Source organism: Vipera ursinii (assembly GCF_947247035.1).
Source record: "Vipera ursinii genome assembly, chromosome: 7".
Lineage (NCBI taxonomy): Eukaryota > Metazoa > Chordata > Lepidosauria > Squamata > Viperidae > Vipera > Vipera ursinii.
This window is the reverse complement of record NC_139521.1, coordinates 47,359,602-47,383,204: the sequence shown is the minus strand read 5'-3', so window position 1 is coordinate 47,383,204 and position 23,603 is coordinate 47,359,602. Positions and strand designations below refer to the sequence as shown.

Sequence of the window (23,603 nt, the reverse complement as noted above, 5' to 3'; positions counted from 1 at the left end):
GGTTATCCCCCTGCCCAGAGCAGGAATTGTCAGATCATCCCAAACAATGTTGCAGAAGATTCCCTGGGTGTGTGACATACTACTCAGGAAGCAGCTTTCTAGTCTTTTATCCTTTCTGATGGAAAGGATCTTCAGATGCAGGTGAGCTTAATATGATTGGAACCACTATATGGAGCAAGTGGTAGGGAGGCCAAGAACTCTCCCAGCCCCCCAATTTTTGAAAGGAATATCTTGCATACATTCAGGAGGTAATGGAAAGCAAACTACAGAAGCAAAGGTTCCCTCTTCCCCCCCCCCCCCAGCAAATTGTACTTACACCTATCTCTTACCTCTGTTTCCAGTTTATATGCTAAGGGAAACTAAAACTAATAAGCCAACAACAGGTTGTGGCCACAGACCTCGGTTAAGACTTTAGCTTCAATTTCATCATGGTTCTGTACCCATATTTGGACATTCTCAAAGAATACCCCCATTGCAACCTGCATAGAGTAGTTGAGGATAGACCTTCCTCCATTTATAGCCATTTCCAGAAAGTGGCTCCTGCTGCTACCAATCTCCAAGTTTCTTTTTCAGAACCCAGATACATAGGTAGTGCTTGACTTACAACAATTAGTTAAGTGACTGTTCAAAGTTACAACGGCACTGAACGAAGTGACTCATGCCCCTTTCTTTACACTTATGACCACTGCTCCAGCCCCAGGGTCACTTGATCAAAATTCAGATGCTTGGCAACTGACTCATATTTACGACAGTCATAGTGTCCTGGGGTCATGTGATCGCCTTTTGCAACCTTCTCATAAGCAAAGTCAATGGGGAAGTCAGATTCACTTAACAACTGAGTTACTAACTGAACAACTGCAGAGATTCACTTAACAACGAGGGTAAGAAAGGTCATAAAATAGGGCAAAACTCACTTGACAAATGTTAGCAACAGAAATTTTGGGCTCAGTTGTGGTTGTAAGTTGAGGACTACCTGTATTTTCTCTACTCTTGATTCAAAGGAGAGCTCACACTGCCATTTTCAATCTTCAGGGCTTTAGAACTCCCATAACAACTTTCTAAACAGTTATTTCCCTCTCTATTGTGGAAGAACATATACACATATTCATGATTACAAAGTAGAGGATGACGTGCAAATTACCTCTCATTTGTATTTCTGCACCTTTTTCTCCCTGCTTATTATGTTTACATGGAACACTACATTTCCAAAGGCCAATCTCCTGCACAGATGTTGCCTCAGGGCAAGATTCTACATTTGAACTCTGATGGGAAACATTGCAATACAAGCAATTTCTGCCAAATGAGAAAAAAGTATTTCTTGCTGAGTCACTTAAAACGTAGAACTGAAAAATTAAGATGTTTTCCCACATGTTACTTTACATCACATCTGGGGAGTCTTGTGTCATAAAATAAGTTTCAGAGCACAGATTCCATTAACCTTTATCACTACAATAGTTAAGCTGCTTAGGATATTGGGAGTTGTACATCAAGTTACCCAGAGGGCACAAGAATCAGGAAGACTATGTCTCTTCTCCACATGCAAAATATAAGAATAAATTCTTTATGGGAAGCCCTGATAGCTGTTCATTCAGCAATTGCTTTTTTCTAATTAAATAGCTCTATACTGGGAGGAGGTAGAGTTACTAAATACTTCTTAACAGATTAAACTCCAAACCTCTACAGGAAATGCATTTTTTATTGTATGCAATGGGTTAAATTCAGAGATGGAAGGGAAGGCCACAAGAAAAAGTACTACCTGCAAAAGGGAAGGGCAGGTAAATGCATTATGTGGGTGGAGCAAGATTTTATTCTGATTGCAGGAAGGAAAGAGTGGGGCTTGGCAGCCAGAGACAGTCCCTGGATGGCCAAGTCATTCCCACCAGACTGTAGCTGCTGGCCCAGGCTGGTGAACTTCTTAAGCTTTTTTTGAGTAAGGAGCTTAAACCTAGCTGAGGTAAGGCATTGCTGAGCACACACACACCTTGCTCCCACACACAGGGTTTAGCTGAGTTTCTCTTTTGCTTTGGCAGGAGGTGCAAAGGCTTTGTGCCTGTTTTCCCCCCAACTTCCTGTAATTGCTCCTTTTCTTTGTTGGCATAGTGGAAGAAAGAAGAGCGTTCGAAGGTGAGTTCAATTCTGAATATTTCCTATATAACAAAGCAAATACTGTATGTGCTTGAGAGATGGAAAGTGTCTGTCTCTGCTTTTCCAGCTTTAAAATCTTTTGCCTTTCTGTCTCACATGCTTTTATTTGATCTTCTGCAGAGCTTCTGATTACTGGTTATTTTAACCTTCCCATATTCTTTCAGAAAATGATCCAGGGCTGACAGGAGAAGAATTATCTGACTATTTTGAGATATTTCATTATTGTTGACTCACAGCATTAACAGTACCACTTAAACATTTGAATTTTAGTTCTTGCTTCCATGATACTGGCTTTGTGTCTTCAATTTATAGCACGGGTATTCCTTAACTTACAACCATTTGTTTAGCAACTGTTTAAAATTACAAAAGCACTGGGGAAAAAGTGACTTATAACCAGTCTTTACACTTATGACCGGTGCAGCATCCCCATAGTCATATGATCGAAATTTGGATGTTTGGCAACCAATATGCATTTACAACAGATGCAGTATCCTGGGTTTACAGGATTGCCATTCCCTAACAAACAAAGTCGATGGGGGAAACTGAGTTGACTTAACAACCATGATAAAAAAAGGTCATAAAATTGGGCACAACACAATAATTGCCCTAGTTGGCAATGCAAATTCTGATCCCAATTATGGGTGTACGCCGAGGACTGTCTGTAACCCAAGAAACCTATCAGTGTCATAACATTAATAAAACAGTGACATGTGCTTGAAATAACGTGCAATACCTCAGCAGCTCATTCAATTCTTTTTAGCAGGGCTGGATTTCACAGGGTTTCTCTTTTATGGAAGGAAGCTGAGCACTACAAATAAAAGAATTCCAGTTACATTTGACTCTTAGACCAGAAAAGCTGTATTCATTGCTGTATTGGATCCATAAATCTCCCGTTACTAATACCCTTTACAGAACCTGTAGTTCCTGATATTTTGGGCCACAGCCACTTTTCTTTCCTGTATATGGTTACTTGGTTTCAATCATGGTTGTAGGTCACCACTTACCCAAATAATGAGAAATTGTTGAATGCTCGGTGGGCATAAATTTATGATAATGATAATATTCCAGTGATGATGCAACATGGTTTGGTACAATCCTATTCATAATTAACTAATTAAATTTCTATGCTGCCTATCTCATTGATAAGAAATCTCTGGGCTATATGGAATTGATGTCCTTAAGTGCGACTGTCTAGAACAGGGCTTTTCAACCTTTTCACAGATTGTACCACTTTTAGGACATGACAATATTTGAGTACCACCAGTGCTTAGCAAGGTGTCAAAAAACTTGATGACTAAAAAAGGGGGGGATTTTGGGTTTTACTGATTAGATACATTTGTTGTTATAGAAATGGCTAGTTTATAATATTATGGTAAAGTAAAAAGTTGAGGTTCAATGTTAATGCTTCCTTCTATTGCAACAGAGGAAGTCTGTTCTTTTTCCCTTCTCCCCCTCACTTTTCCCCCCTTTTTCCTCCCACTGTATCCTACTACTTGCTTTTGTATTTTTGTATTTTATTCTATATCTAATAAAATGTTACAAACTAGAAAAAAGTAGAAAAAAGTAAAAAAGTACCGGTTTCAATTCTTCGGTGGCTGAAGAATTCTGAATTCTTTGCTGAATCACTTTTCCTTTGCACTGACAAACGTATGATGAATTTGTTTATTAAAATGCACCACTACCAGCTAGCTCAGGGGTCTTCAAATTTGGTACTTTTAAGACTTGTGGACTTCAACTCCCAGAATTCCTCAGCCCTCATGGCTGGTTGAGGAATTCTGGGAGTTGAAGTCCACAGGTCTTAAAGTTACTAGGTTTGTAGACCTCTGAGCTAGTTGGTTGACCCTTCTTCCTCTCTCCCTCTCCTCTTCTTCCTCCCTGCCTTCTGAGTTCTCCTTCCACAGTGTAGTAAGAATGCATCCCCAAGGCCCTTCCCTGAACCCTTAAAGACACAGGAATCAAGCACAAAGCAAGAAAGGCTCACAAAAGCCTCCCAGAATAAAGAAACACTAAACTCCGATTTTTTTTCTTCTTTAAGCTGCCTCAGGCATGTCTCAGTTTAAACAATGTAGCAAAGGCTCAACAATTGTGAAAAGTGATAACCTTAAATTAAGCCTGTTTACCTACAAAGAAAACTTGCTAAAAGCCATAGACAGATGCAAGATAAGGGGGTAAAATTAATTACATTTGTTTAAAGGAATTAAACCTATGGAAGCCAACACTTTGGACTCATTGCTAGCCTTTGTGAAACAAACTAAAATTTTCCAATAACCAAAGCATACAAATTGAGCCTCTGAATTACAAAACGCTGTAAAAACTATATAAAAATCCTTATGGTAATCCATTCAAGCTACCAGCTGATCAGGAACCCACTGGCTTCCGAAATCACCTCCTTTCCGACATGCTTGTCTCCCTGCTTTTCATTTTATCAGCGCTGATTGCATTCTCCTGGCTGGAAAAAACAAACTAGGGGACCTTTTCTTCCAGCAACAGCTGCTGCTGCTTCCCTGTCTCTGTTTCCTCTCCTTCCACAGCTTCTTCTCCATCCCCTTCTTTTTCCCTGTTGTCTTTTTTCCCCCTTTCCTGACAAAACCAACTCCTTTTATATGCTCTTCCCCCCTTTTTCATCAGTTCACCTCCAGCTCTGTTCTGCTTCCAGAAGTGCCAATCAGCTGGATCCAATCAACTGGAGCCCTGCTGGTGCTCCTGGGGGCTTCTGCCAAGCCCCGACAGTCCTGCAGCTACAGCTGCCTCTCCCTCAGGCTTGGGTTGCTTCGGCTCATTCCCCTCCCCTGCTACACTTCTCTAGGATGGTTGCATACCGTCTGCCACGTGCCAAAGTGCCACAGGTGGTACGCATACCACCAGTTGAAAAGCCCTAGTCTAAAACACAATAGAGTGCTGATGAGATATGGACTGTGAGAATGTAGATCTAGGAAAGTGCTGGGCTGTAGTACCCCTTCAGTGCTCAACTGCATTCATGCTGTATCACACTGCAGCATCTGCTTCCTGCATGCCTATACTCTGTAGACTCACCAACCTGTTGGCCTGCTTGCAAACTGCCTACCGGTAAGAAAAGGTTTGTGATAACCAGAGCTTGCAACTTCCTGCCGGCTTCCCCACTGACTTTGCTCATTGGAAACTGAAAGAAAGTCACAAATTATGGTCACATGAGGTCCTTGTTTAATGACCCATGGTCCTCATTTAACAATAGCAATGGTAACTTCCAGAATTGCCATCACTAAGTAACGCAATCATATGATATTGCACTTTGTGATTGCATTGTTTAGTGATGGAAATTCTGGCCCCAATTACTGTTGTTAAGTAACAACAACCTGTAATAAAAAAATCTGAAGCCTAGCTTTTTAAAAGAAAGTGAGAAGACAATTTCAACCCATTTCAAACCATGTGAATTGATGATAATTGCAAACATTTTTTAAAGAAAAAATATGTGAAGAATGGAATCATGCACAATAAAATTCAAAGAAATTTGACAAAATTGCTTAATTTTTGTTTTGCTTTTATATAAGGTAATCCAGCTTCTTCACTTTAAAAATATCAGTGTGTCCCCTAAAGTTTGAAGAAATGTTAATGGACATTTTTTGCAAGCATCTTCCGTTCAGGACCTATTATGGGGCTGCCTTATTTTCAATAATCTCTGTGCTTCTTTCTGACTTGAATACATTTGTGTATTTGTATACAGTGGAATGGATCGCTACAGATATTTCATCTTCAACCAGAGAAGCATGTTGATATTAGGGCTATTTCAGATAGCTTGTGCCACAGTTTGTGTCATCAGTGGATTAATAGATGGTGTTGTCAGAAAGGAATCAGCATTGAGTAAATCTAAGATACCCATTTGGGCTGGAGTGGTAAGCTACATTTTCTATCTTTTTTTCCCAGAATTTATTAAGAACGTATTGTTATTTCCAGGGAAGTTGCTGTTTCTTATTTCACATTCAAGCAAATAAGACCTAGATTTCATAGTAAGAAGCATAACTAAGTAGATAGCGTTTCATGGTGATGAGTATAAAGAAGAAAGATTCATTCAAAAAATTTCCACTTGCTTTAAAGTGGCAGATTGTTGCTTTCTAGGCTCCAAAATGTGCTTGTTGATTTGTAGAGGGTTTTTTATATAATACAGATCTTGCCAAGTGGGATTCTGGGATTACTGATGTTTCTCAATACTGGATGCTTTTACCAACATCTCTCCTCAATAACTTTGCTGCCTGGATTGCTGAATTCACATCTAATATGTGCCTTTATAAGTAATTGATTAAAGAAAAGAACGGGTGTGAAAAGCTCTTCTGAATCCAGTTCTAGGGCCATCTAGTCCTGAATTTTGTGTCACAGAATGGCCCTTTGAATGCATCTGGGGAGCTTGCACAGGACTGTGAATGATCCCTTCCACTACTGCTTTCCAACAATTATAACATTTTGCTTATGATACAGGAGGGAGTAAACAGCAATAAAAAAAATAGTAGCTAATGACAATCTGATCCTCCATGAGCCTATTCAAGATCCTTTTAAAACAGGGGTCTTCAAACTTGGCCCTTTTATGACTTGTGAACTTCAACTCCCAGAATTCCTCAACCAGGCTGGCTGAGGAATTCTGGGAGTTGAAGTCCACAAGTCATAAAAGGGCCAAGTTTGAAGAACCCTGTTTTAAAACTATCCCAACTGTCCCCTATTAGCAAAACTCTGGCAGCTAATGTGGAGTGTGGTGTCTGCCACATTTCAGCTGCTGGGATTGCTCATTTAAATAACTTCCTAGTTTTGATTTCTGAGTCCTGTATGAAGTGAGCTTTGAATGGGCATTAGAAAATAGTGTCATTTCTTGGTGTCAGCAAAGAGAATTTAATTCAACTGAATAGCATTTATCTTTAATGAGGATTGATTTGTGGGTATTTATGTTTGAGTTTACTGCCTACCTCTGTCCTAGTTTGTGATCTTAAGGTATTTCCCTGACTCCATTTAGCTTATCATATACCCCAGCTCCTTAAATGTAAAAGAGTAGCTAAAATTAGGACAGGAGACTAATAAAGTTTATTGCAATTCATCATAGTATCTGATTTTTAACAATAGTATCCTATATATAAAGCTAAAGTTTCTTTTGAATCAAGCTTTGACTTCTATTCATTTACATGGCCATGAAGTTTTCTTGGCAACAATATGGAAATGATTTTTTTATTAGCTTCTTCCATAGATTTCCCCCCCCCCTCAATTTCCAATCTATCTTGAAGCAGTCCCATCCAACCAGATTACTAAGAATAGAATTGAGCTGGAAGGGACCTTAGAGGTCTTCTAGTCCAGCCCCTGCTCAAGCAGGAGGACCTCTACCATCTCAGACAAGTGACCATCTAGCCTCTTCTTAAAAATCTCCAGTGATGGAGCGCCCACGATTTCTGGAGGCAAACTCTTCCACTGGTTAATTGTCCTCACTGTCAGGACATTTCACCTTAATTCCAGGTTGCTTCTCTCTTTGAACAGTTTCCAACCATTGTTTCTTGTCCTGCCCTCTGGTGCTGTGGTGAATAACATGACCCCCCTCTTCTTTGTGGCAGCCCCTCAAATACTGGAATACTGCTATCATGTCTCCCCTATTTCTTCTTTTCTTTAGACTAGCCAAACCCAACTGCTGCAGCGGTTCTTTATATGTTTTAGTCTCCAAGCCTTTAATCAAAATTCTCTGAATTTTTCCTAAACTCTCAACATCCTTTTTGTGATATGGTGACCAAAACTGGCTGCAGTATTCCAGGTGTGGTCTTACTAGGGTTTTATAAAGTGGTACTAATACTTCATGTGCTCTTGATTCTATGCCTCTGTTTATACAACCCAGGATTGTATTAGCGGCACACTGCTGGTTTATAGTCAAGTGATTGCCCACTAGGTCTACGACTCCAAGGTCCCTCTCACAGTTACTGTTTTTAAGCCAGGTCTCGCCCAGTCAGTATTTGTACCTTTGGTTTTTTTTCCTGTCTAAATGTAAAACTTTGCTTTTCACCACATTGAAACTCATTTTGTTGGATATGGCCCATTGTTCAAGTTTGTCAAGATCATTTTGGATCCTGAGTTTGTCTTCTGGGGTGTTGGCTATTCCTGTCAGTTTGGAGTCATCTGAAAATTTGATGAGTTCCCTTTCAATTCCCTCATCTAAGTCATTTATAAAGATATTGAAGAGTACTGGGCCTAAGATGGAACCCTATGGTACCCCGCTGCTTACTTCTCTCCATGTGGATGTAATCCCATTGAAGACTACTCGTTGAGTACGGTTTGCCAGCCAGCTACAGTTCCATCTAGTGGTGATGGTGTTTATTACACCTTTTTCTAGCTTACCAAGGAGTAGGTTGTGGTCTACTTTATCAAATGCCTTACTGAAAACTAAGTATACTATGTCCACATCATTTCACTGATCTACTAGTTTAGTCACTAACCAGACGTGACCCCTCTTAACTTCTGTGTCCAAACAAGGACAGCAAGATGCTGGGACCTCTATCCATGAAATTACCTACTCCAATCAGCCAAGAGGGCTAAATCTATAATAATTCTAAATATGGAAATTATCTGTAGTTGCCTTTGTTGATAAAGAAGGCTCCATGGATGAAAAAGAACTTTTGAGAGGCTAAGTAAAAAAAATAGGACTTTTCATCACTGTGTAATAGCTCATAAAGAATGTCTCTGGCTGACTATATTTTTGGGCAACTAAAGATTTACATTTGTGTCTGTTATATTTAATCATAATACAATTTTACATTTTTTTTGCTATGTCTCTTACCCTGTCCCTATGCATTCTGTGTTTTAGTTTATGAGCATTCCTGGAATTATGGCTTTAAATTCATCTCAGAGGAAGAATCCCATTCTGGTGAGTTCCTAGTGTTGTTGTTTTGTTATTGTTTAAGAGCAGATTTCAAAACACAATGAATGTGTTATAATTTAATAATAATAATTTATTAAACTTGTATACTACCCAATTCTTAACGATTCTGGGTGGCTCACAACAGTCAAAGATATTACAATCAAATCAATAAAATGTAAAAGACAAAGATAAAAAATGCCACACACAAGGAAGCAAAGGGTCTCCCTCTGCCTCCCCTAGGACTGGGTGAAAAGCCATTTAGCATTTATTTTTAGTAAGTGGTTTAGTGGTTAACTTTCCTTAAACAACTTTAGATTTATTTCCTTTTTGCACTTTCACATAGAATCAAATACATTAATTCATATTGAGATATTCAGTTACAGTGTGAAGATCTACATTTTGTCTTCTTTGAGGAAAATAAATAGATCAAATGAAATCTTAGGTTTTCTGTATTCCTTATACAGGTGAATGCCATGATAATCACTTCAGTATTTTCCTGTTTCACCACTTCAATTGTAATAATTTATGCCTCTATGACATTAGAGTATGGTGAAAAATATGAGGAGTGGTCCTCTCACCACTCAGCTATCGTAAGTAGCATATTTTGTGTCCAGTAAGTGCTTTAGATTATTTGAACTACAGGTCCTATAATGCACAGCTAGTGCATGATAAACAATGAAATCCAACCTATTTGGAAAGCATTCGTTCGGACTCTTGAGGTTTACAATGCAAATCCAAATATTAGCATTATGTTATGCTACCAAATGGTATAGAGCAGGGGTCCTCAACTTTGGCAACTTTAAGACTTGCCAAGGTTGAAGATCCCTGGTATAGAGTACAGGTACTCTTTAACTTATGACTGGTCACTTAACGACTGTTCAAAGTTACAATGGACTTCCCCAGGGCTACGTATGATCCAGATTTAAAGTTCTGACTGACGCTGCTCCAGTCATCTGGTTGCATTTATGGTTGCTTGCAGATCCTGTGGTCAAATGACTATGTTTTACAACACTTTGTGCTGAAAGTGATATATATTTCTGATTTCTGATGGACAATGGATTTGCTTAATGGTCACCACAAAAAAGATCATAAAATCAGGTGTGGTCACATAATGACCTGTTTAATGATCAGCATGACTTATGACTGTAATTCAGGGCTGAATTAAAGTCATAGGTTGAGGACTACTTGTGGTCATAATGCGATTTTCTCCACTTGCTACTATTAATTACATAATAAATAAGAAAAAAAACTACATCTAATTGCCTCATCCATCAAGAGGGAACTAGACAGAATTAAATGTAAAGCTTGCAGGAGAGATGTGAATTCTGAGAATTCAGGCACATGGAGCACAACCAAAAGCAATTACCTTTGATTTATGCCCAGTCACTTTGTGACAATTCAGTTATGATGGACTTTCTCAGGACTACTTATGACCTGAATTTGAAATTCTGATGGCTAGTCACTCCCCCCCACAGTCATGTGATCACATTTTGGCACACAGTAACTGGCCCACATTTACAACAGTTTGCAGCATCCTGAGGTTACATGAACCAATGTACATTTTTGCTGAAATCAGAGTTCAGTTACAGTTTCCAGCAAAAAATGCCCATTGTGGACAATAGGCTTGGCTAATGACTGCAGTGTTCACTTAAGCACTATAAAACAGATTGTAAAATCGGATGTGGTCATTTGGTGTCCCGCTTAACAAATGACATGACTTATAACTGGAATGCAATTCAAACATTCCATCCCTTGCTTGAAAACCTGTAATACCTTTACTACACAGTATTAGGGGAAAAAAGCATCTAAGAATTTTGGATATATCCATTTCAATCTTTCTGTAGCTTTCATAGCATCAGTGTGGAAAGAGGAGATTCCTCCTCTCCCACACATTCCTAAATCTTCTCCAGAGTGGTGAGAAACCTATCTACAGTACTTGTGTTGTTTCCTTTTATTTTGATAAAACATGCATGTGAATTTTCTGTATTTTGAGCTGCAGGTATTTGTCCTGGGTAAACTGGTTCAAGGAGCTAACATCACAATGATGATTTCATCAATTTTTAGTATATTTATTGTGCTGGTGATTGTGTATGTCAGCTGCCGAAGTGTTCCATGTTGTTCATGCTATGACAGTATCACTGGACTTGTAAGTATCAACATCATTAAGGAGGCTGTGTTCAGTCATGAATGCATCACATTGTAGCACCATTCAAATTAAATAACTGTAGATTTCAATCAGTCCCTAGATGGAGAAAGCTTATATCCTCTATAACTTATTATGACCTTTCCAAACATTAGATAATACATATATAAAAAGAGGTTTATTTTTCCTATGTGTGTGCTAGATAAATTTTCACGTGTTACTTAAATTTAGAAAAAAAATTAACAATTCTGATGTTAAGGTTTATTGATTAGAAAGGCCTAATTCAGTTCCAAGGGTGCCCTTTTATGGGATATATTGCAGTTTCCTGTAAATAGAAGCTTTGTTCATTATTCAAACAATATTCCTTGTTGTTTCATTACACATTCCTCTTCTGGAAGGAATTCTTTTGCACAGCTTGTTACCAGGTTATTTATGTGAATGGTTTTCAAAAATACTCTTTTGAATTTGTCAGTATTTTATCTGTAAAGTAATTAAATATGATGTCATATATGATATTAGATATATTCATTTGTTCATATATCAGATTTGGAAATTACCCATTTCACAGAGTTACAGAGTAACTCTGTGTGGTGTCCAATTAAACAGAAAACCCATATAAATTTTGTATTCCAATAAGGGGCACTGGAATAAATAAATTCAAAAGGTGGGGGAGATCCTTCAAGATGCTATCTAGCCCATAGTTGCATGCTTTTCTGCAGTCCTCGTGAGTTGGCAGAGCTAGGTCTATTCCAATAGATAAAATTGGTGGCTGCTTATTTAAATACCGGTATATGCAATATCATTATCTAATTTTAGGATTGCGTACAATAGCACAATGGCATAACCAAAAAACATATATTTAAAATTAACTGAGCAAATAAAATATGCTCTGAAAACCTTCTAAACAGATTCTTTGTTACATTCCAAAACTCAGGTGCTACCATGAACTTTTCTTGTCTTTGTATAATTTTATTAGGCACTATGTTTAATACTTTAAAATTAGCAAGAGCTTCTAAATGATTCCTATGTTGCTATTTTATTTTGAATCTTGATTTTATTATGGTACACAGTTCAACCACTTTTTTAAGTGGTGTGCAATATAATAAAATCCTAAGTTTATGGCTAAATTCTGATGTCAGTTTGATCCACATGCAAGCCTTTTTTAATATTTTCACATTCTTAGGAGCATCTAAAAAATAATGAAGACCAGTTACAAGCTACAGAATTAGTTTGCCTTTCATGTGGTATGTAGGCTCTTCTTCTTTTTAGAATTTCAGTGTTAAATTATATTAAAAATGGAAGAAATGTTTGCCTTTTCTATATGTGACGGGTTTATTATATTCTTCCATTATAGATCAAGCAGACAGAATTTTTAATTCTCCAGTAAAACTTCCACAACTAAACAAAGAAACAGATTATGAAATAAGTGACCCTCCTTCATACATCAGGCTGACCTAGAAACAAATTCTAGGGGGATGTCATGCAAGAGACCCTTAATAATTTTTAAAAGGTATTAAATGTGTGTAATTATTAAAGAAATTGAAAAATAGTCTTGAACAGATGCTGAAAATAGAGGCGTTAACATTATTGTTTATCCTTCTTTTTTATTATTTATTTATCCTTCTGTCCACATGTACACCTTCAAATATATGACTTGACTAACGTACAGTTTTATTACAAAAATGAATAAAAATTATATTTAAATTTCTTGCGTTAGAAATACTGATACTATGAAGATGACCTCCCAGATAGATTTCTTTCCTATGCTGAAAATCGGCTGCATAATCAGAAAGCAGATTCTGTGGCAAGCTTCATTTAAGCTTCCCATTTAACAACTGTGGTATGGAAAAGTTATATTGATGTTTCCCAGTTTTATTATTGCTAAAATTCTGGTTGCTAGTATCTGTCAATCTCAGATGCCTAGCTTGGGAAACACTGAGCTAGATGGAGTTGAAGTGTCCCCTCCTCTCTTGTTGCCTGTTCCCAATGTCTCAGGAAGCAAACAATCTCTGTTCTGGAGGCCATTGCCCGGCAGTGCTGGAGGCAATTCCTGGGAATGGGGCTTTCGTGGGAGTTTCAGATGGAAGAGGGCTTGTTAGAGGCAAATTTTGCAAGAGGCAGCCATTTGGTTTATAGGTGGTCCTTGGGTTTAAGATGGTAATTGGGACCAAATTATTTAAAGTGAAACCTCACATGACCCCATTGCTTATTGATAGGCAATATTGTCCCCATTGCCATCAAATGAATTTCAGGGGTTGTTAGGCAAGGGCCAGCCCAGATCCAAGCCATTCTTGGCTTGATTATTCCCAGTCTTGAGTCTTGATAAGGGACTGCCCTCCTCTTGAACTCCTCCCACACACCAATCTCTCCCCCACCCATCTTTGCCCTTTTTGATGCCCTGACAGTGACTTTTTGGTGGCTATGGCAACACTAACGGCACCAAAGCTGAAGCAGATGCTCAGTGTGTTGTCTCATTCACCTACTGCTGTCCCCAGATATCTACTTCAGCCCCAATGCTGCCACCACTGCTAAGGAAGGTTACTGTGCAGGGAGGCCAAAAGGATAGAGTTGAGGGGAGGGGGAGAGAGCCAAATGGGAGGAGTTCAAGAGGCTGGGGAAAGTTGAAGCACCCCTGCTGTTGTAAGTACTGGTGGGCTACCAAGTGACTGAATTTTGATCATGTGACCACAGGGGCACCACAACTGCTGTGACTTCAGGGACCAGGCTTAAGTACCACCATAACTTTGTAACTTGCGTTTGTCCTGCAAGTAAGACATAGCAAAATAACGTTCAAATAATTTATCTTTTCCAATTACCCATTAGATTTCAGACGAAGAAAAATGAATACAAATTCCCAGTGGAAGCAGTGCTTTCAAAACTTGGATGTAAATTCAGAATCACAAGCTAAGATTTTCTGACTACTATATAAAAACGTGTGGTCTACAACAAGCTGCGCAAGCTCCAGAATGTAGATCCCATTGCAAGAAACAAATGAATCTTCTTGGTAAACAAATCCATGATCCCCAAATGATTGTATATCTTTGGAATATAATGTGATAAAATCCAGAGAAATTGTCCTATGGGGAGGAGCAGCTGGGGCAAACTGATTGGTTTAGTCCTAGCCTCCTGACAGATGAAATTGTCCTTGACATTTGCTCATGGCCAACTCTTTGAGCACGTGTTCTGAATAGTCTCCCATGCCCAGCAATTCTTTTCAAAGTGGTAACATTTATTCACTGATAAGGACATATAAACAACTGTTGTGAAATAAGTGTCCTTGAGAGAAAGTATAAGACTCTGTCTATGGGTCTCCTTGGAGGTAAAAGGCAATCCTATTCAAGAGATGTACTGCCTGCCTCAGACAAGCGAGGACCTTTAAAATTGTTATGCTTTAAGACCATAGTAGGGGAAGAGGGCCAGGCTCTCATGACATTGCAACTGACCAGAGGAACTGGATATTACACCCCTGCTTGTCGTTCTGGCAGCACAAGAGCAGGTGAAGCAACAGTCCATGCTGACTGCTACCAGCCAGCTGATGTGTATAAAAACAAGCCATCCAAATATCTTTAAAACATTTTGGAGTAGTTTTAAACAAATCCTCATGGGACAGAATTTTCCATGGTTCGCAGCAGCGGGATGTTTTAATTTGCTTACTTAGCTAAGACACAGAAATCAAAGTGACTACTTCCAATTCTTTTCATTAGTGCCTCTTTAGAGGTTAAAATAGGCATTGACCTCTGTCACAGAAGCAGGAAATCAAGTCCTCAGAAAGAACAAGAAAAACCCACGCCAGCCAATACAAAATTACTCTTCAGTATGAAGACTTTTTCTGTTGTTATAGGAGTTTATGAAGTATTGTTAACATTACTGCACAGAGTAAACAATTGTGGAAAAAATAAAATCCCTTGCTCGACAATCAGCACAGCAAATGTTATCTGAAAAGCTTACACCAGGCAAAGAAATGTTACATAGTATACATATGTATGCAGACATGTGCACAGAGAGCTTGAGACAGAACATACATGTTCAGCAGCACAAGATGGCAACTCATTAACATACAAAGCAACATAATCTTCAGTTATTTTATCATGTATGCTGAAAATTCAACCAAAATCAAATGAGGTGCTGCCGAGTGCCTCCAAACGTTAACCATGCCACCAACTTCAGTGCCATGCCACTCCATAGCATGTGCTGTGCAAGCCACCACATATTGATTGGGTAGTTGTTTGGTGTGCCAGTTATTTCATTGCTGTGTATGGGTTTTTGTAATTTATCATGTAGCCATTCCCCATCTACAAGTTGCATAGGCCTGGTCCAAACATGGAATGGCAAAGATGTAATTGATGGTTGCTGCTTTATACTGATTAAGCTGGAAAGTCTGCTTTTAAAAAAAAAGCAAACCAGTTACAAGTTTTTTGAAACAGCTAAATTTTGTTGCAAGCTCAATGCAAAGTCCTCAAAAATATATAGTCATTTCAAGGATGGAAGTTTCAACAAAAATATTATTCATATCTTTAATCTCTAATATTCACTGGTAGAGTAACGAACTGCTTATTTGCAATCAAACATAGTGAAAACAGGCTACAGAAAAGGAATTTTATTTGGTAGCATTTATTGATTTAAAATGCTGTACTAGTTTGACAGGTGATCCTTCATTTAAAGGGGAAAGTAAAGCAAATTATGTTAGAGGAAAAAAACCCTACAAATCACTTGCATTAAAAACAGTATCTGTATGGTAATCCTATAAAAATAAATTGTCCTGAAATAATGTTATAAAGTTGAACTTTATCAATATTATGATACTGTTATTTATATTAGTTGAAAGTAACAATTTCAAAGGTTTTTACTAAGAGGTAATGAAGCTCTTACATCAAGGGTGTTAAACTCCCGGCCCACAGGCCAGATGTGTCACACAGAAGCCACACCCACCCCGGCAAGGGGAAAAAAGTTGCAATATGTCGCAACACGTCATGTGATGTGGCTAGTTTGACACCCGTCTTACATCATTAGTGAAACTTCTACACTTTTTAAAAACATGGATTATGCATATGAAGTAGGCGGGTAACTTCTCTAAAGTGTGATCTCATTTGAAAAATATTTTAAGAACATTTCATTAAAGCTCTTAAAAAAGATTATTCCTGGACAGTATGTAAATCAAAACTATAATTAAGGCTTAAAGTGATTATTACAAAAATCCCTTATTTCAAGCATAAAAAGCCTTCCGTATTTGCTATGCAAATAAATAGTACACACATGAGGAGGGGGGGGGAAATCTAAAAATTCTGAACACAATCCATTTACACATTTGGCCAACCATGCAAATGTACTGCATTCTCTGTATTTTATTCTATTTAAGGTGCAATCAACATATTTTATAATCTGAAATGTTACAGTCTTATACAACAGTATATTAACTTGCAATAGAATACATATAATTTGACCACCTAATAGTATAACTATATTTAACTTTTGTAGTTACCCTAATGAGTACAAAAGATAAACACTTTTAAGAATTTTCATTGTTGAGGAACAGACGTTACAAGTTAGTGATAATTAGGCCATTGTTCTTCTAAGCATTAATAAATAACACTGATACTATTTTCTTTCATTAAAATTCCATTGTCTCATGGCTTGTGCTCCCAAAACATTAATCTAACCCAAAATTGAACACAGGACAAGTGGAACATTATGTATAAATAAACATATTGAACAGACAGGAATAAATCGCTACACAATTCACATTCAGGTGGACCAATTAGTAAAATGTTATAATCATAACTAATTAATCAACATTTTGTTTCAAAGGATAGCTCCTCTCCCTGGGCCAAATTTCTATTGCTGTACTTGCTAACAGTTCAAATAATAAGCACTATTCCAATTATTAGCTGCTTTGGTTTTCCTTTCAAATTAAAGAAAAGTACAAATGCAAAATGATATATAAATGGGTTTTTGTTTTCCCAAGAGTCAAGCACAGTGTTAGTGAGGCATCATAAACAACAACGAAATCCAATCGTATATTCCTACAGAGAGCAGCAGTGTCTAGTAAAGTTGCTGAGATGAGTTGGACCTTTCATTTGCCCAATGTGTCCTGCACAACATATCTCAAGCCTACTGAATGTCTAGGAACAGCTGTAGCCAGAAAAGAAACTCTAGCCATTGTTGGATTTCATCCAACAGAGAATGTCTTTTTCCTAGAATCATTTTATGACTACAAAAATACAGAAATAAATCTAGCTAACCAATAAAAACTTATACAAATGGCTACTTTAAACAGAAAGTTGCCGATTATCTACCTATGATCTCTATAAAAATCCAAAGCTCTGCTTGAGCGGTGAGCTGAAAGCATGCACCATGATCTCTGCCTGCCAAAAGAGAAGAATTTAAAGTTGTGCAACTTATGCAATGATCACCAGATAGCCTGCTCATCTCTTCAGTCTTTCCCAGGAGGAGCATTTATGTGCAAAATCATTGAAGCCCCTTAGATCAATAACAAAGTTTTAAAGAGCCCTTTCAGAAATTTCTGAACATGAATTTTATATTGATTTCTTCTTTCCCCATTTTATGCTGTCCCTTACACATTTTAATTGTTAAATGATATAAGCATTGGTATCTTTGTAAGATGTTGCTGTTTCAACTATTTTAAAATAAATGGAAGGAAACAGACAATTTTGGCTAGCACTTGTTTATGATTCATTAAATATGCTATCAATTCTGCGAAGTTAAATCCTTTAATTTGGAAGTCTATCTTCCATTTTTCATCTTCAAATCAAGGCTCATATTTTGGCTTGTTAGGAGGCACATAACATGTCTAATACTAGCAATACTGCAAAAAGCTTCTAATACAGTCTATTAATATAGGTGCCCTGCTAACCAGCGGTATACCAGTCCCTTACCACCGCTTGGCTTGTTCCGCAGCCAGTTTCGGCCAGCCATGGCCATTTGCCACATCGCACCCAATGCAGCAATGTCATGAGGCTTGGCGGATCCCATCTGACCCATGCAAGGCCGTAGCCAGGCCTCCCATGCATATGGTAACCCTAACCCTCACTCCCCCACAACCCTAACTGGAGAAGCCCTAGGAAAAAAACCAGAAAAAGTTGGGTGGGACAATTTTTATTTTTGGAAAAAAAATTGGTTGGAATTGGTTAATTGACCTTCTCCCCCCCCCAAAAAAGAAACTTTTGTTTTCCTGCACATGGCAGTGGAGGAGCATGAAAGAGAAATGGGACAAGGCTGGAAGTCAGGTAAATAAAGACCTGAAATTCCTGAGGCAAGTGAGGGCATCTGGGTGGTGGTGTGGCAAGCTCTGTAGCAGCAAAGAACTGCGATGGAGCTCCAAAACAGGTGGCAAGATCCCTCCCCGACCCTCTGGTGCTCCACCTGCCACTTCCGTCCTGGGCTGCCGCCTCTCCATTCACCTCTCAGGTGGGTCCGGCCTGGCCAGGAAGGCGGCCTTCCCGGGGCAAAGGCCTCCCTGCTTCAGCTGGAGGAACGTCGCCCTGGCCACCCCCACCTCGGTGCTCTTCCCGCTGCTGCCCAGCACAGCCATCCTGGGCTGCAGAGACTAGACTGGCACGAGAAGGGCACGTGCCCTGCCCTCCCTGGTACTTGGTCCGCCACGTCTTGCCACCACGTTGCATCTCTACCCCATGCACAAGCCCCGCCCCATGCGCTCAAGGCCTGCTAGTACTGGTAAAAGTAAGCCCTACCCAAAAGTAAGCCCTAGTGCTTATTTGAGAGCTCAAAAGAAAGTAAGACTGGGTCTTACTTGTGGGGAAACACGATACTAGCTGTGCCTCTAGAGCAACGAAACCATCTTACAAGCAAATAAGCTACAATTTTCGGTATTATTTCCAATAATATGCAGGAGATTCACATTCTTTTCCTCTTTATCTTGAAAAATGTAACAATTATATGGAACACTATAGTGGGAATAACCATTACTTGTTCCTGATTATATGCAAAACAGAAAAAGTTTGGAACATTCAATACAAGCAATACAATCAGAAATTAAAATAGAAAAAAATCACTGTATACATATTTCTAAAATTAATGAACTTAAAATTTTAAAAAATTTTAAAATTTTAAAAGGAAAGAAGTGGAGGGGAAAGATTTCTAATACTTTATTCATAATGAACCTTTCTTCTGTTGTATTTCATAAAATTATGTACCAAATAACTAGGATTATAATTTTAAACTGATTTTTGGGCCTCCATAGAAAAATAGTATTCTTAAACTGAACAATAAAGGCAGAGATCTGATTTAATACATTCTTAAATATCCACACTGTATTGGAGAAAAGCTCTAAAAACTAAGAGACCATTTTTTCTGTAAAACAATCTATTTGTACAGATTAAAAAATTCCCTAAAAACAAAAAACAGTTCCCTAAACTTTGTCATTCATTTAGATGCTGCAGCTTACCAAGTGCACATACTAAACTTCTACATATGAAACGACTGAATAAAGTGCCTAGCAGAAGATAATTCTTATTAAATCAAAACATTGCATTCTTAAAGCACTGGCAAAGAGAATAATACAATGTTAAATGCAAATATACTGCAAGTTAACACCAACATGTCATTGTAGGTTTTGATGCTGGTTTCAAGTGAACTGTATTATCTGGTAACTGACTAAGCATGAGTGGCTTGTGGCTCTTCAGCTTATGAGCCAATGTCAAAAATATGGCTTCCACATGATCATTGTCATTTGGGTTTTTGGCAGAAGTTTCAAATAGTGGCATACCATAAGTGTCAGCAAATTTCTGAGCCACATCTGTAGGCACCTGAATCGCATTCCTCAGATCGCATTTGTTTCCAACCAAAATCCGGGGTATATCATTGGTGAACAAGTGTTGCTTGCACTCTTCAATCCACAGTGGCAAACTGTGAAAGCTAGCAATATTTGTCATATCATATACAAACACAACTGCATGTACATTCCTGTAATAATGCTGCACCATGCTCTTCCTAAAACGTTCCTGTCCTGCTGTATCCCAGAGCTGGATCTAGAGGTGAGAAATGGACAAACAGGAATAAGAGAAAGAACATAATACATACATATATACATCAATCAATCCAAACTTCAAATGGACAACTGATGATAGCATATTTACAGTACCTGCCTAAATAAAAACATATTTTCAATATAATTTATATTAATGTTTTAAGTTTTTAATATTTTTCTAAAGGTTGGGAATGATGGAATTGTCTGGAATTTTGGTAAGGGGCTGCCCAGAGCATCTGTGGCAAAGGAAACTTCAGCATCCCAACTTAAGGCAGACACATTGAATGAGTAAATGTCTATGGAGATCCTCAGTCATCCAGGTCATGGTTGTCCCATAGGTGCTTTCTTCACAAGGCAACTGGACTTTCTTGCTTTTCGTTGAAGACATTTCGCTTCTCATTCAAGAAGCTTCTTCAGCTCTGATTGGATGATGGGGAATGGCTGTCTGCAAGGAGTATAAATCCTGCCATTCCCCACCATCCAGTCAGAGCTGAAGAAGCTTCTTGAATGAGAAGCGAAACATCTTCAAAGAAAAACAAGAAAGTCCAGTTGCCTTGTGAAAAAAGCACCTTTGTGACATTGAATGGGTAGGATCTAATTGAAGTTAGTGTTCCTGCAACTACCAGGATACAAAGCCAGATTAAATTAGCATTCTGAATTGTACAGAGAAGTCTACCTGTAACCAATGCAGAGCCTGCAGTGCTGGGTTTACATTAGAATTACAACTTCTTCCTGCCAACAAATAATCTGCTGTATTTTGGACCAGCTAGAGTTTTGCTTTTCAAGGTAGCTCCATTAGAGCACACTGCAGTGACCTAACCAGGAATTGACAAGGCCATTGTTGTTAGATTACATAAATTTAATGAGCCACTTAGGGTCATGCATGCGAGATGGACAACTATATAAATTAAATAAAAATAAAGAATACACAATAGTAAATTTTAAAAATTGGAAATTGTTGATCTATGAATACCTTCGACTGAACTTGTAATTGCAAAAAGTTGTCTTTTGACAAGAAACCATTTTCTAAGGTTGTAGGTCTTTATAAATTCCCCTTTATCCAGTAATTCCACCCATCGCTGCTGTGCATTCTTGGGACAAATACAGTGGCAGGCAATGGAAGAGGGGGGCCCACATTTAAGGCACTGTCAGTGGAAAAAAAAAGGTCGAAAACCACTGCATCGGGCCATCTCCATTTCCCAAGTAATACCGAATTTATCGTTTGGTCTGTGTTGAAAATGACCACAAGGTAAATCAAGGAAAAGGTGACTTTGTAATAATGTAATAATGTAATGTAATAATGCCGCTTGGGGTGTGTGTGTGTGAAAGCCCTAATAAGCAGGCATATACCTAGAATGAAGGCTACTGCTAAGGGATCCCCAACCTTTCCGGATTGGGGGGGGCGGGGAGGGAGAGGAAACGGTTCTGCGTGAGCGGCGGGTGGCGCGCGTGCCGGCCACTCGCCTAAATGGGAGCTGGGCGCGCAAGCGCGCTCGTCTTCCGTCTTGCGGCCCGGTTCAAAGCGGGCTCTGGCCCAGCACTGGGATTCGGGACTCTTGCTGTGCAATGCTACTAAGTAAGCGCCTGCCGTTGAATCCGAGCAACGCCTAAATTTGGAGAAGCAAGAAATGGGTGTAAGGAAATACTTGTTTGGTTACTCCCATGTCTAAACGTAATATCACACGAACGCAGCCAGTGTAAACTGAGCTTTATGGCTAGGGCAGGGGTCGGCAACCTCGGCTCTTTTATGACGCGTGGACTTCAACTCCCAGAATTCCTGAGCCAGCTATGCTGGCTCAGGAATTCTGGGAGTTGAAGTCCACACGTCATAAAAGAGCCGAGGTTGCCTACCCCTGGGCTAGGGCAGCGTTTCCCAACCTTAGGAACTTGAAGATGTGTGGACTTCAACTCCCAGAATTCCCCAGCCAGCTATGCTGGCTCAGGAATTCTGGGAGTTGAAGTCCACGCGTCATAAAAGAGCCGAGGTTGCCTACCCCTGGGCTAGGGCAGCGTTTCCCAACCTTAGGAACTTGAAGATGCGTGGACTTCAACTCCCAGAATTCCCCAGCCAGCTATGCTGGCTCAGGAATTCTGGGAGTTGAAGTCCACGCGTCATAAAAGAGCCGAGGTTGCCTACCCCTGGGCTAGGGCAGCGTTTCCCAACCTTAGGAACTTGAAGATGCGTGGACTTCAACTCCCAGAATTCCCCAGCCAGCTATGCTGGGTGGGGAATTCTGGGAGTTGAAGTCCACGCATCTTCAAGTTCCTAAGGTTGGGAAACGCTGTGCTAAGCTTGTAAGCCGCCCTGAGTCTTCGGAGAAGGGATATAAATGGAATTAAAATTAAAAAAAATAAATAAAAAAGGGCGAGACACAAGTAGAACCAATTGCCTTTCCTCTTCTACCACGTGAGGTAAACCTGTGCCATCCTCACCCACCGTAGCAGAATAAGGGCTATCATCACCAGCAGGATCGCTGGCTCCCATCTCAAGCTTTCCGCTCTTCCTTCCGCCAGCCAAGCCGAGGATTCTCCCGGCCCACCGGAACTTTTCCCGCCCCGGGTTTTATCCGCCCTGGCGAACCCGCGCCGACGGCGAGGCAAAAAAAAAGGAGAGCACCACCAGAAGCGGCCGCAGCCTCCGCTCACCTTGATTCTCTCGTCGTCGATGTCGACGGCTCGCTCGCGGAAATCTACCCCGATCGTCGCTTCCGTACGCTCGGGAAAGCGGCCCGCGCAGAAGCGGTAGGTGAGGCACGTCTTCCCCACGTTGGAGTCGCCGATCACGATGATCTTGAAAATGCGGGAGCGCGCGGCCGGCCAGGACCCGGCACCCGCGTAACTGCCCGACAGACTCAGCTCCAGCGACGCCTCCACCTCGGCCGCCATCGGACGCGGCCTCTTCCTCCCGCTCCCTCCGCGAGGCCCTCGGGCCCGCCCAGCGGAGAGGGGAGGGGGGAAAGCGGGCGGTCAGAGAAACTCGGCCCGGGGCTGGAAGCTTTGCCTCAGCGATTGCCGCCACCGGCAGCCACGCAGCCACCCAGGGGGCGGGGCGACGCTCCAGGCACTCCCTCCTCATCGGAAGAGCGGCCGCGACGAGCCTTTAAGATACCGCGAGAGGAGGCGGAGGACGGGGGAGGGGTCCTTCGCCGGGAAGGCGGGGGCGCCGGGGTGGGCGAATCCCTGGTGGTCAGATGCGGGTTGTAGAGATTTAGCGCCTTTTCTCCCATCTGGTGCTGTAGAGCAGCGTTTCCCAACCTTAGGAACTTGAAGATGCGTGGACTTCAACTCCCAGAATTCCCCAGCCAGCATAGCTGGCTCAGGAATTCTGGGAGTTGAAGTCCACGAGTCATAAAAGAGCCGAGGTTGCCGACCCCTGCCCTAGCCATAAAGCTCAGTTTACACTGGCTGCGTTCGTGTGATATTACGTTTAGACATGGGAGTAACCAAACAAGTATTTC

At 40.1% G+C, this 23,603-nt stretch overlaps 2 protein-coding genes across 2 annotated transcripts; one reads left to right on the top strand and one right to left on the bottom strand.

Moving 5' to 3' along the window:
- Positions 1-1,892: 1,892 nt before the first annotated feature.
- LOC310643623 (uncharacterized protein) lies at positions 1,893-12,697 on the top strand. Its single transcript, XM_083368100.1, has 7 exons — positions 1,893-2,124; positions 5,846-6,014; positions 8,945-9,004; positions 9,463-9,588; positions 10,998-11,144; positions 12,325-12,385; positions 12,496-12,697. Exons 2-7 carry the CDS (start codon positions 5,850-5,852, stop codon positions 12,597-12,599), a joined length of 663 nt encoding a protein of 220 aa, XP_083224226.1. The 5' UTR covers positions 1,893-2,124; positions 5,846-5,849; the 3' UTR covers positions 12,600-12,697.
- A 2,070-nt stretch (positions 12,698-14,767) lies between these two features.
- RAB33B (RAB33B, member RAS oncogene family) lies at positions 14,768-23,187 on the bottom strand. The gene is made up of 2 exons (XM_083366956.1): positions 22,792-23,187; positions 14,768-20,146 (listed from the first exon to the last, which is right to left on the bottom strand). The coding sequence occupies exons 1-2, from the start codon at positions 23,029-23,031 to the stop codon at positions 19,706-19,708; spliced, it is 681 nt and encodes a 226-aa protein (XP_083223082.1). The 5' UTR covers positions 23,032-23,187; the 3' UTR covers positions 14,768-19,705.
- Positions 23,188-23,603: the final 416 nt, after the last annotated feature.